Here is a 13317-nt window from a genome sequence, read left to right on the forward strand (position 1 = left end):
GCATAATACTAATGCTCCACGAGGACACAGAAAGAAAAGAAAAGAAACAAAAAGAAAGGAAAACATCAGCTTGCACGATTCTATTATATCCGATCTCATTCATGCTATCTACAAGAAAAAAATTTACGGGCGCATTGTTCTATTGCCAATGGTATCCTTGTTCATGCACCACGCGTTGCATCTATGCACTGCGTCGGAATCAAGGCAAATGTGCAGCCAGCATCAGTAAGCCGTTCACGGTGAAAAAAGGGAAAAGTAGTCGCAGCAATTTCTACTCTCGACTCGATTTCTTGAGCGGCCTTGGAGGAATTGATATCAAACTGTCTAGTCTAAAGCAGTCTCTCTCTCTGCGTGTATTATTAGGCATTGGGTTCGTCGTTTGCCACCGGGGTCTGGTTGAGCTTACTGAGTGCTAAGGTTAACTCTTCTAGATACCAGTCCATTGGTATCATGATGCTGCTCTACTGCTTAGATCCAGGCAGCAACAACTACTAATCCTTCAACCATCGTGCGACTCCACAGGTTTGCTGTCATGGGGAAGATGTAGCGCGTTTTAGCTATGAATGGCTGAAAATATCTCCTTCTGTCTCGGACCAATCTGGTTATCTTCATCCCGCACGTTATTTCCTTGGTCAGTCCCAGAAACCTGGTAGGTAAGCATGCCTCGGCGTCATCCAACGGAGCACTGGGGATGTACTCCGTACAGTATGTAAGACCAGGGTATGGAGGATGTGTCCGGCACTGATCGGCTGCCGAAAGTTAAAATCCTAGCGGTAAAATAAACTTTGCCGGGATCAGGAATATTACATACAGATAAGAGATAACTGCCGGACCTGGAGATGTCGAGCTCTGTCTTGCCTCCCCTTGCCTCAATGATGCTTCAATGACTCGGTAATAAAGGGATCTTAGATTTAATAATGGGTGACCTTCGAGGGTGTCTCATCATGGTTCATCATGAGGTCAAGTCTGTCCTATCATTGAGGCTTAGACGCTACGGAGGGGTATCGGCCTTTCCAGGGTTGCAGGGAGGGCTATGCAAGGAGGCCGGATAAACATCCCAAGAGCTACCCGGCTACAGGCGTGAGCCGACTATTTTATCTGAAAGTTGCAGAGGACAATGGGTTGTAGACATGGCGAGAGTAAGAATTTTTAGTCCAATGAATCAATCTTTGAGGATATACACGGTACTTTGAATTCTTGTGTTCGGAGTATCGACCCAAATTTCACCGGTTTGCCAGATTCAATACGAACAGGGGGATTTTAAGTAGTTGGTTAGGCAATTTGCAAGAACGCTCATATCATATCCTCAACAAACCAGAGAGGACGGCGGTTCATATTCTTTTTATAAATCAGCCTCTTTTTTCTCCATTGCTCTTTTGCCCGTAAAATCAAATTGTTTCGTTTACGGAGTAGTTACAGATAGAACGGCGGGCCTTATTCTGAAAGCCTCCTTCCTAGTCGATAGGGTGGGGCTGCTCCCTTGCTGCTGATATCTAATAAATTAGTGGAGTACCTGTACTGTGGCGTTAGACAACTGTCAAGCCATTATTGACAGGTATAACGCATAAACTATACTGTCGTAAGGGTACAGAGTGAAAAAAGCCCCGGAGAGGACTATGATGTTTGTGTTCCGGCTGAATATACGTGTAGCGTGAACGTTGCAACGCCTACTCGGACCGATGACTCTACACTCGTACGGAGTAAGTCAACTGGAAACAAACAACAATACCAGACCACCGCGGCACCGCCAAGGAGGAGAATCGAACCGCCCCACAGCAACGGACAAGTAGCGCCCGATTAGCGCCGCTTAGGCTGGTCAATGCGCCCTACCATGCAAGGTGTGGGGCCACTCAGACCGCTAGGTGGTTCCTGGCTGCCGAGCCAAACCCTTCCTTGGTTTTACTCTTTACACCCTTTCGCCGAGTGATCGCTGCCAGGCTTTCTAAAGCGCCATGGAGCATGAACGATGATCAGCAACACATCGCTGCTATCCCGTTGTGGTCCACTTTATGCCATCCGGGCTCTCCCTGAAAGCTGCGCAACTGTGCGTGTAACGCGTATGTCGGTTTGCAAAGCCTATGGAAAGGGTTAGATTAATCTAGAGTCCAAACCATAGTCGTATCTGGCAAACTCAGCTGGATCCAACCCAGTCATGCAACAAATTCAAGCTATCGGAAAGATTGACCGTCGGCATGAAGCCCGATCTATCCTTTCGTACCAGCATAAGAGTATATTGACCTGATTTGGTTTCCCAACAACTAGGATAGTCTTATTTGGATTCCGGGAACATCCAACGCGAGCCGCATCAGAGCACAGATATCGTTCGGGCTATGCGGCGGAATATGGACGCACAATGCTACGAGTCCTCGATAAGCCAGCATCTAGGCAGTAGCATTAGCACATTGTGATTAAGTGGGTTCGTACTCGCAATCAAGGTAAGCCATGATATCAGACCATTCTTGGTTCTCGGTACTTCTTGGTACACATAGACCTGCGATGCGGTGTGGCCGTCTCTTCGTCTCTTTCCTACTCCGTAGCGGTATCAATACCTGGATATCATCGAGCAGACGCAGCTTGAATGCAATAGAGCGAAAGTAACAGGCAGCTACGGAGCCCTTGGGTGCGTGGACAATGCACGATATTTACTAATTTCACGATTTTTAAAGGATTTGCAACTACCAGATCTGTCCTTAGCTAACTTCATCCCCACTTTTCTGTCTTTCAAAAGAAACTATATTACCCAATGTGTAGGTGCCGATAGGTTCTATAGGCACATGGTTGGCAAAAGAAGAGTGGGCCTCAATATATCATATGCATCTTGCATTGCATGCCTGGGCGCACTAGCCTCGTTCAACTCAACGCGGCCGGAATAGTACATATCTTGAATCATCTTTTGCGGGTAACCTGGGAAAACTTGGCTTTTATGGCGGTGCAAGCTATACGCGAACCTCTTCTCGGTCCTCGGCAAAGCCAAAGGCGCTGGCTTGGGTAGAGAACCGAATGGACGGAATCGGAAACGTCCTATGTCGTATCCACTTCCAAGCAAAGTAGCTAGTAGATTATTGGTTTTCTCGGTTGTTCACCGACATAACTTGACAGATAGTGAATTGTTCAAACTGGGTCTCCCATGTAGGCCGAAAACGCTCAGGTTTGCTGATCTCCAGCTTGCCACCATAGGTCGTTCGCAAACAAATGGCTAAAGTCACTTAATCGGTCCTTATGTCAATTTGACATTTTTGACTTTGTGCCACAATCCGGACACACATAGATAAGGATACACGGAGCCAACCTCAATAGGCTGACTGACTTTCTTATCTCATCGCCTGCTATGAACTCCTTATCCAAACCATGACCAAGTCAGAAGACTATCCGTAGAGAATAGACACTTGCAGACACTTGCAGATGGCCAAATCTGTCGGTTCGTCCGAGAAAGTGGTCTACGCGATGCCTAGAGGGCGATTCACTATAAGCATTTGCAAAAATGTAAGGGTTTTACAAGGAGCACCGGCATCCTACATACCATTTACCTGATTTTTGAAATAAATCCAAGTTTTCAATACCGCTTCCAAGGACTTAATGCGGTGTTTTGGATCGGTCTCCTTCGGTGTCCGAGAAGTCCCGTTCATTGACCAAAGTGGCGGCGTGGAGGTTAACGGGGGCTGAATATGCCAGGCTGGACATACCTAGCCGCTGATACCGCTGATTGTACTAGAAACGCCATATCATTGTCAACACAGATTTTTACAAGGTGGTCCAATGGTAGCTAAACATTAAGCAGCTATCGGCTTCAGCTCCGTGGGATTTTATTCAGTTGACTTCAAGGCATATACTCATGGCTAGTTCTACCACTGCCAGTTATGAACCCTCCTCATACTTTACATCAACTTGTCTCTACTTACTTCCTTTCTAAAGCATTGATAATGGGATAAGAAGGTAGAATAGATTCTAGTTTCACTGAGTCTCAATTTCATATTAGGCTTTAGGCTTCAAACCGTGCAAGTACGACTCGTTGATGTACAGCTCTACAGCGTTATTAATTCTCCAGAAATAGCATCAATTCAATAATAGCATAGAGAAGACACATGGGGGTGTTCAAAAAGACTCTGAAGGATTAACTAGATCGCCACGAGATTCAGGTTATAGAAACTACATCATGTACAGAAGGGAGCTTCAACATGCAAGTATATTTATCAACCAAGAAACATCTGACTGGTAATCAAATTCACATTGGAAGCGCATATATTAAGCGCAACGCATCCCACCAAACAGATGAATCTAGTAAGACAGAAAATGCATTCTGATGCTGATCTCTCATTGGATGTACTTCAAGATAGTCACTCTAAATGAAGTCCGCTTAGTTTATATAAGATTCCTTGATTCGATGAGAGTCTTCACAGTAGTATTGAATGCTAAGAATATTAATGCGTCTCGTTTTCAGTCAATTACGGCGAGTCTTCTCGAAATATATCTTGTCCTCCAGGGTTGACAAATACATCTGGTCCAGAGACTGGAGTCTATCTGGCCAGATTTGCCGAGCTCACAATTCTTTTGCATAAGTCACATGGCGTTTCAAACGAGCTTTCCCCTACGACGCAAATATGGATTTAAATTTGCCCGGGCTGGAAGCGCTCGTGGCCGAGGTAGCCTGCGAATGCTATTTAATAATCCTTATAAATCCATCAAAAGACCAAATCAACAATGGACACAAGCTCATCTTTGAGCAATCATTGCTGTTACACGCTTGGGATCTAGCTGCTTTGCATGGATATCCTGGGGAAGACATGGCTTTGTTAGCTCACCACAATGTCATAAGAACTTTCGACGATCAGACTTGACTTACAGAGTCCAGCTGAGGAAAGGCTTAGTTTCTTTGAGTACGGATTTCTTTGCACGTGCGTTCAAATACTCACCCTCTGAATGGATCAAGGTCTAACCGAAGACAATGTGTGTTTTGAACGGAGCCCCAGGCTCCCAACGCCTGTTGGCACAGCAAAAAAGTGCTTAGTGTCTATGAGTCATTTGAGAATGCCTTTGCACGCTTATAATGGGAATGTGTTCATGGGCATATCCAGGTTTGTCAATTTAGGAAATGCTTCCTAATCTCCTACTTTGACCCAAACAAAGAACAAAGAAAGTTTGCAGCATTGTTTGAACAAGCTCATAGAGAAAAGTATTATTGTATGAACAGGAATTTCCATTCCAACTAAAAAGTCATATAATGAAGATATTAAAATCAGGCAATACAAGGGCAGGTTGGAATACACAAGTATATTAATCACGAAGCATACCACCTTCTCCATACCGACACAGGGGCATTGTGTGCTATAGCCCAGCCTAGAACTATGAACGAAATTAATGGCTGTCCTTTGGCAGCTTCTGTGGCTTGTATTTTGGACCAGTCGCGAATTCCTAGTCTTCTCTGGGGGGAACTAGCAGTAGGGTTGGTTGGCGACAATTTGGGGACAAGTGTAAGTGTGTAGTCCCAATTCTTTTGGTTTTCATTTCTCACAAGCTTTGCCAATGTTTAGGAAATTGAGTTTATCGTACCAGATAGCCTGATTCTGTCAGCCACCAGAGCCCTAAAGGAATCAGGATTTCCTCCGTGCAATAACTCTAACTGCTCGGAACAGCAGCTGCGTCAGCATCGGCCTAATGCAGATGTACACTTTCACCTTGAAGGAGTGAACAAAGATTGGACATCATTGTCTTTGTTCAAAAAGTCGAAAACTGTCTGGTGGCTCCCCGATTTCAAGTTAGAAGCACCGGCTCAGAATGATTTCCATCTTACACTATCGAACGACCATCGATTGCCACCTTGCTTCCCAAGAAGCTCCGGCCCCTGGAAAACCCTATATCCCATCAAGATCTTGCACCCAAGTTCGCTCGTTGAAGCTGTGATTCTGCTCATGTGTCGGGATATTGACCAGTCTAATAACTACTTTCAACAATGGAAACGTTGGATGGACTGTTTACTGGATAATCCGGGTGATAAACTGGATCCTGAATATCAGATCTCAAAGTCTGTTCAGCCGGATTTCCAGAGATGTTGGCAGATGATGAATTCACGCCGGTCAACCTTGAATCCATGGTTGTCATTGTATGAGCTGCGGTACAAGTTGTGTCAAAAGAACGAACTTCCGCCTCCGCTACCAATTGGTGGGTAGTGGCTTCAGGAAGACAGCACGAGGCAAGTTTGCTGGTTAGACTAATTGTGTGTCTTTTCTATTCGTTTGTTCATAGAAATGCAATGCTTGTGATATAAATTGACTACTCCTTCCACCAGATGGTGTCGTGTAGAGGAAGCTAGACTAGCGTGATGATAAGCTGATAGTTAGAAGATTGTATTCGTCATCCCACGCTTTGTGGAAGAGGACCGGCAAAGTCACGTGTCGATAGCCCGATGCCGCCCCGCGAAGGCACGTGACGGTAAAGCGGCGTGGGCCCCGCCGGAGGGCCCTGTTCCTAATCCAGAAGGTACGCAGCGTGCACGTGCCACTCGGCCTCCGAAAGCCGGTCCTCCTCTCTCTCTCCTCCCTCATTCTTTTCGCCCTAAGAGATGACAACCACTTTCTTCTTTCATCCGCGGTGCCTCGAATCAAGTCAATCTCTCGGTGGCCCTCCCCTTAACCTAATCACTCTTTTTTTGTGGAGTGCTTTCTTTCTCTTATCTCCCATATTCCTTTTGTTTGCGGGCTTCACAGTCGCTGGCGGGACCGGTGAGCTGAGTAACGTACCCCTCCAGCAGAAACGCTAGGCAAGGAGTAGGCTCGAGTGACTGGTTGTCTCCCTTTTTAAAGCTCCCTGACAATCTTTGTAAGTCACTTCACTTTCAGTGGCCTGGTGTTTAAATCCGCCCATGCATGCTTACTGATTTATCGCCTCGCCTATAGCCTAACGTACCACGATGCACGTCAAAGATAAGCTCGCCCAAAATGAAGCCGCGGGGAGGACCGGTATTTCCTTCGAGTTCTTCCCCCCGAAGACTGCTCAAGGTGTGCAGAACCTTTACGACAGAATGGATCGTATGCACGCCCTTGGTCCCTCCTTCATTGACATTACCTGGGGTGCCGGTGGTCGATTGTCTGATCTTACCTGCGAGATGGTGAACGTAGCGCAGTCGGTATATGGTCTTGAAACTTGCATGCATTTGACTTGCACGGACATGCCGACCGAGAAGGTGGATTCTGCTCTCCAGGCCGCCTACAAGGCCGGCTGCACAAACATTCTGGCTCTCCGTGGTGACCCACCTCGTGAGAAGGAGACGTGGGAAGCCACAGAGGGAGGATTCCGTTACGCCAAGCATCTAGTCAAGTATATTCGGGACAAGTACGGGAACCATTTCGACATTGGCGTGGGAGGTTATCCAGAGGGAGCAGATGACAACTCAGATGTTGATCTTTTGATCGACCACTTGAAAGAGAAGGTCGATGCCGGAGCTTCATTCGTGATCACGCAGATGTTTTACGACACGGACAACTTCATCGAGTGGGTAAAAAAGTGTCGGGCAAAGGGCGTTAACGTACCGATCATCCCCGGTATCATGCCCATCCAAACCTATGCGGCATTTATTCGACGTGCCAATTGGACGAAATCCCGAATCCCACCCGAGTGGCTCGAAATCCTCGAGCCTGTCAAGAATGATGATGCTGCTGTGAAAGACATTGGAAAGGGCCTGGTGGCAGATATGTGCAGAAGGCTTATCGCATCCGGCATCAACCATCTGCACTTGTGAGTCTTACCTCTTCTTTCGATTGCCCAAACCCATAGGCCCTGAAACTGATGGTCAATTTTAGCTACACTATGAACCTTGCTCAAGCTGTGCAGCTGGTGCTTGAGGAATTGAATCTTATGCCATCTGAGGAGACTCCCATCCAGAGACCTTTGCCCTGGCGGCCATCTTTGGGTCTCAACCGCAGAGCCGAGGACGTACGACCTATCTTCTGGCGAAACCGAAACTCCTCTTACATCGCACGTACACAGACATGGGATGAGTTCCCCAACGGCCGATGGACCGACTCCCGCTCTCCTGCCTTTGGTGAACTTGACTCTTACGGCATCGGTCTCAAGGGCACCAACGAACAGAACATCAAGCTTTGGGGAGAGCCCAAGTCTGTTCGCGATCTCGCTCACATCTTTGTTCGTTACTTGGAAGGGAAGCTGGAACGACTTCCCTGGAGCGACACACAGCTCAGTTCTGAGGCCAACGTTATCAAGGATAAACTGATTGAACTCAACAACCGGGGTCTTCTCACCATCAACTCACAGCCCGCTGTCAATGGTGCCAGGTCGTCCCACCCTGTCTACGGATGGGGTCCTAAGAACGGATTTGTGTACCAGAAGGCATACCTCGAACTCCTGGTGCCTCCCTACTTGCTCGACGAACTCATTTCGCGCATTGAAAAGAACGGAGACCTCACGTACCACGCCGTCTCGAAGACTGGCGAGCTGCGAACCAACACTCAGGATAGCCCCAATGCTCTGACTTGGGGTATCTTCGCCGGAAGAGAGGTTGTCCAGCCTACAATTGTGGAAACAATCAGTTTCTTGGCCTGGAAGGACGAAGCCTACCGTCTGGGTGAGGACTGGGCCAAATGCCACGAGGCCACTAGCCCGAGCAGGAAGTTGATCCAGGGTGTTGTGGATGAATGGTACCTGGTCAACATTGGTAAGTTTCGAATAGAAAAAAATCTCCCTTCCTATACTGTTAACTAACGATTGTCTTCCTAGTCAACAACGACTTCCACAACACTTTCAGTCTCTTTGAGCTATTCGATGGCTTGGACCTGAAGGATCTTGATACGGAGGTTTCTGCAGACAGCACAGAGTCTAATCAACCCCCTGTCAAGGAAGCAGCTCCAGAAGTTGCCGTGAAAAACTAATCAACATACCCATTTTCAGGCCCGCATCAACAAACTCGGCCTACCTTAAAATTCTACTGTGCCTCTTCAACGACTATTATACTTATTAATTCAACATCTCTCTCAACGATACCTGCCTGGGGATCCACACCTTCCCCTAGGCATTGAAATGTTTTATGGCGACACGAAACGAAGACCTCTCAACGATTTCTTCTTTGAGCGTTATCTATCTTCAACATGACTTTTAACATTCAACCATTATACCCCTGGAATTTTTTTCTTTTATGTCTTTTCCTTTCCTCTCATTATTCTCCTCTGTCAAGGATGGAGGAGAATCCAAAATTCAACATGGTAATATATCCGATAGAACCAGGGAAAAAGAGAACCTTTTCTTTTTCATTCCGTTCGCTCTTTTCCTTTTTCTTCGGAACACAACAAGATTCAAGAACGGGGCTATCATGCCTCTTACGATAATTCAACACTACGGATGATGACGGAGTTGGTTTCATGAGAATAAGTTCAAAAAAAAAAAAAAAGTGATCCTCTTCAACAACCGGGATATGGAGTCTTCTTCTTGGATTTTCTTTTTCCTTTGATGCATTCAATTTTGGATATCCATCCAATCTCAATACTTCTTTTGTGTTTCTGTCGTGGCCTCCAAGCCACTCTTTTCTCTTTGCATTGGGATCATGGCACCGCAGGCATCTACTTGACTTTCATGTTCAGAGTACGATAGAAATTGTCCATGACATACATGCCTGCCCCTTCAGATTGAGAGGCAAAATAGAGTGTCATTGTCATTCATACCTAGAAAAATTCAAAATAAGTCTTGTCTTATACTTGTAGTCTGGTGTTCTCACGTGCCGTTTCCTAATGTTCGACTGAGACTTGTTCTTAGGTTGATAAGTTGTCCATTACTAGCATAAACTCAACTTACTATCTCGACCGATTCAAGCAAGTGGAACGACTAAGGATATACATCGATTGGACAGTTGGGAGCCAAAAATAATTAAACCAATTCCGAGACGGTACACCACGCTAGACAAACATAGGAAGGGTCATAAAGATAAGTAAACCACAGAAAAAAAAAGTTTCCTTGCCAAGAAGTAATCCCTATTCCATTTACTGAGGGAAGGAGGCAAAGAGAGAATCACGCAGCATAATCGCCCAAGGGTATCTACCTAGTCATCATTCACAACACGCCAGGCCAGGTCAGGCCACATCACGTTAGCAGAGCTCTTCCCAACGTTCCCAGAACCCATCCAAAGGGTTTCGTCACCCAGACAATCCAGCTTCCAATGAGCACGATGTACCCGGCCGCTCGACCGACGACCATCATTATGAAACCCAAGGCGACGAGATAGATGACAGCTTGGCCGAGTTCGGTCAGCGAACGGGCAATGTCTTTGTCGTTTGATTTTGGCCAGGACCCTGTGGAGTTGTAGACGGAACAGGCCGTGAGAAAATTTCGGAGTACGTAGAGACAGTGGCCGATCATGTTGAGGATGCAGTTGAGAGCAATTTTCGCCAGAACCGCTCGGGAGTTCCAGTTGGCCATGATGTCCTTGTAGAGGTCTTGCGCTTGGGCGATGGACAGGAAAAAAATGTCGATGATGAGGCCGAAAGTTACGGAACTCATAAGGTCCTTGTCGTTATCGTCCTCCTGTGGAGACTTGTTGCTGCTCATGTTAAAACCGAGATCATCCGTGGTAGTAGGTGTTTTAGGAGCTGCATCCCGGTCTTTATGCTCCTCTTTTGCATGATCATCAACCTGATGTCCATCCAACTCGGCTACCGCGAAGATCCGCGCACTGGGCAATGGGAAGCGAGGTTCTGAGTGAACGTTGGTGTTTAACTCTGGCGGCGGCATTGGCTTCTGAGCCGAGACGGACTTGGGAAACTGAGCTGGATCAGTGGCGCTCCTCACAGGGGGCGCGTTTTCGCTACTACGCGGCGTCTCGTACGCATGAGAGTGCCGCTTAATGCGCGCGCGAGGATTGGCGTTTCCGGCGGAGGACTTCATGCCTGTGATATGGATGTACCCACGGATAGCGCGCGGCCTCTCCACTTTGGTCTGAGATAAATCCTCTTGTTCTTTCACCGGGGGCCCGGTGGGAGCGAGTCCAGGTTTTGACGATGCTGTGGATGGCATGTTTGACTTTTCCCACGAGTTTTGCGTCGCCCGACGTAAGCCCGACGGTGTAGAGTGCGTGGGAGGCTTTGCCCTGATGTCGGTGATGATTTCGCCGGCTGCGCGAGAGGCGGGCTCTTTCGTGCGAGAAGATTTCTGGGCGACGCCTCTCATGTCCGCCATGGTCATCATAGTGCGCGTGATAGTGGGTGTGATAATGAACACATCGTCGTCTCCTTGGGGGCGTTTCCCTCGCTCCGGGTTCTTGGGCGGGATCCCTATCTGGGTTGAGTTTTCTTTTCCTGATGCTTGGGGGACAGGCATCGGGGCCTCTTCCGACGGTCGGCAGGGCATCTCGCGGCACATCGTACGTTGGAACTGCTTCGAGCATTGGGCATTCTTCAAATTCTGAGAAATTGGTTTCCACTCTTCTTGAACCACGGTCTTTTCTTCCAAGGCTACAGTCGCTTGAGGAGCGACTGCGTTCCGTTCTCTGGAATTCTTGGACACCGGGGTTGACACATCCACAACCCTCGGACGCTCGTCTGTCGTCGAGAAAAGTAATATCTCGTCCGGATTCTTGTCGTTTGGGCCATTTATCTCCTTGCATCCTAAAAAAGACCCGTCGATGTTGACCGCAGTCTTAGCTTTGTGTCGCGATGCTCCTTCTTCCCAGATGGTGCTGAACCGCTGCTTTCCAATTTCATCTGGCGAGTAGTATCGACCATGGCTGGGCTGTGGTTCTGACGTATCTTCCTCTGACCCTGTGCGAGCTGCTGTTCCCGAGTCTTGACCATCAAGGTTACCCGGTTGTTTTCCCTGCGTTTCCGTAGCTTCAGACGAATCTTCCGGAGTTCTAGTGCGCGGGCTCGGTAGAGTGTCTGGATCCAGCATTGTTCCTCCCTGATTGTGAACTTTATCGATACTTTTCTGAAATTCGGTGATTTGTCGCGCAGTCATGACGGGTGGATTAGGCTCCTTGGCAGACGGCATGTTTACCACAAACCGGTCCTCCCAATCGGTCATTGAGCTGCTGGGGCCCGACAGAGGTGAGATCGAAGGACGGGAGATGATTGACGAGTCGGTCGTGCTATTTTGCTTGTCCGAAGTTTGCCGATTGATGGTGTCGCGGGTATCAATCACGTTAGATGGGCGTTGCTTAGATCCCGATTTCTTCGCTTCGGGAGATACAGCTGGCTCAGAAGAGTGTCCGTCTTTGGATCTAGGGCTTCCAGCGGTGGTTCTAGGGATGGCACTTTGCCTTGGTGTTTTGTCATCATCGCTCGTCTTTGCACCAGACTTCGGCATGTGTTGTTTGGGATCTTGTTTCGGGGGACTGGCGAACGACTTGATCTTCTGGTACGCCTCGTGATAATACTCCTTGTGCTTGTCTCGAGTCCGTGACGAAGTAGGCGACTCCTTTTCAAATTTCTCTTTAACCTTTCGCCAGTACTGTTCCCGATCTTTATCCGTTGACTTGGCAGGTCGACGCCCTAATGATATAGGGGAGACCTTGGGCTGAGCTCGCCGGCCTAACGTATGGTGTCGATGTTCTTTACGATCGGCCACGGGGGAGTGATCTGGCGAATCATCCTTGGTTTTGTCCGAGAACTTCTTGGGCATCGGGAGCCTGGTAGGAGTAACCTTCCGCGCTGATGGCTCGGGGCTGGACTTGGAATCCTTGACCTCCGGCGGGGGTTTATCTGGAAGGGGTTTATAAGCAGTGTACCGTGCCACGGGTTCTTTGCGTCGCTCGCATGCTGGCTCCTCCTCAGCACCGGATTTCACGTGCTTGGGGTTTCGAGCCCGGGGCTTCAGGTTGAGTAAATGTCCATTTGGCAAAGAGATGCGTTCCTCCATATTAATGATAACGAGCGGCTGCTAGCACATAGAACACTCGGGCCGAATTCGCAGTTGAATCGACCCATTACCTCCTAGGAGGACAGCTCGGTCCCTTGTTGTATGTCCTGTTGCGCGCGTGGTTTGCACTCGGAGTTGACTTCCATATGACGAAGCTCAGGTGGTCAAGACATGGTACTTTGCTTGAGAAAGGGGGCACGAAGGAGTGTTATTTTCTCTTCCAGCGACTGTTGCAGCGAGAAAGGGATAACGGAATAATGATATGATTGGAATGTTATCGTGCTCGCGGAGGAATGTATGGATCAACAAACGGAGTGCCCGATCTGGAATGTATGACCCCGTTCAAAGTTGCTTGGTATGGCAGCTGCCCGCAACAGGTTTTGACCAGGCTTTTGCCGTTACTTCGCCAGCAAGGGAGGTATGAGTAGAGTTCGCAGCTGCCATTTGAGCCGCTCTTTCACAAGCTGT

General features: G+C 48.0%; 2 protein-coding genes across 2 annotated transcripts; one reads left to right on the forward strand and one right to left on the reverse strand.

Annotated features, from left to right (window-relative positions):
- Positions 1–6904: 6904 nt before the first annotated feature.
- Positions 6905–8879, forward strand: MET13 (methylenetetrahydrofolate reductase (NAD(P)H) MET13; the record flags this gene model as incomplete). The annotated part of the gene is made up of 3 exons (XM_046084018.1): positions 6905–7728; positions 7794–8665; positions 8728–8879. 3 exons carry the CDS (start codon positions 6905–6907, stop codon positions 8877–8879), a joined length of 1848 nt encoding a protein of 615 aa, XP_045939981.1.
- Positions 8880–10080: 1201 nt separating this feature from the next.
- On the reverse strand, positions 10081–12849 carry LDX57_002368 (putative NTP binding protein; the record flags this gene model as incomplete). The annotated part of the gene is made up of 1 exon (XM_046084019.1): positions 10081–12849. The coding sequence occupies one exon, from the start codon at positions 12847–12849 to the stop codon at positions 10081–10083; it is 2769 nt and encodes a 922-aa protein (XP_045939982.1).
- Positions 12850–13317: the final 468 nt, after the last annotated feature.

This window comes from Aspergillus melleus, assembly GCF_016097325.1.
Source record: "Aspergillus melleus strain CBS 546.65 chromosome Unknown contig1, whole genome shotgun sequence".
In the NCBI taxonomy this organism is placed as follows: domain Eukaryota; kingdom Fungi; phylum Ascomycota; class Eurotiomycetes; order Eurotiales; family Aspergillaceae; genus Aspergillus; species Aspergillus melleus.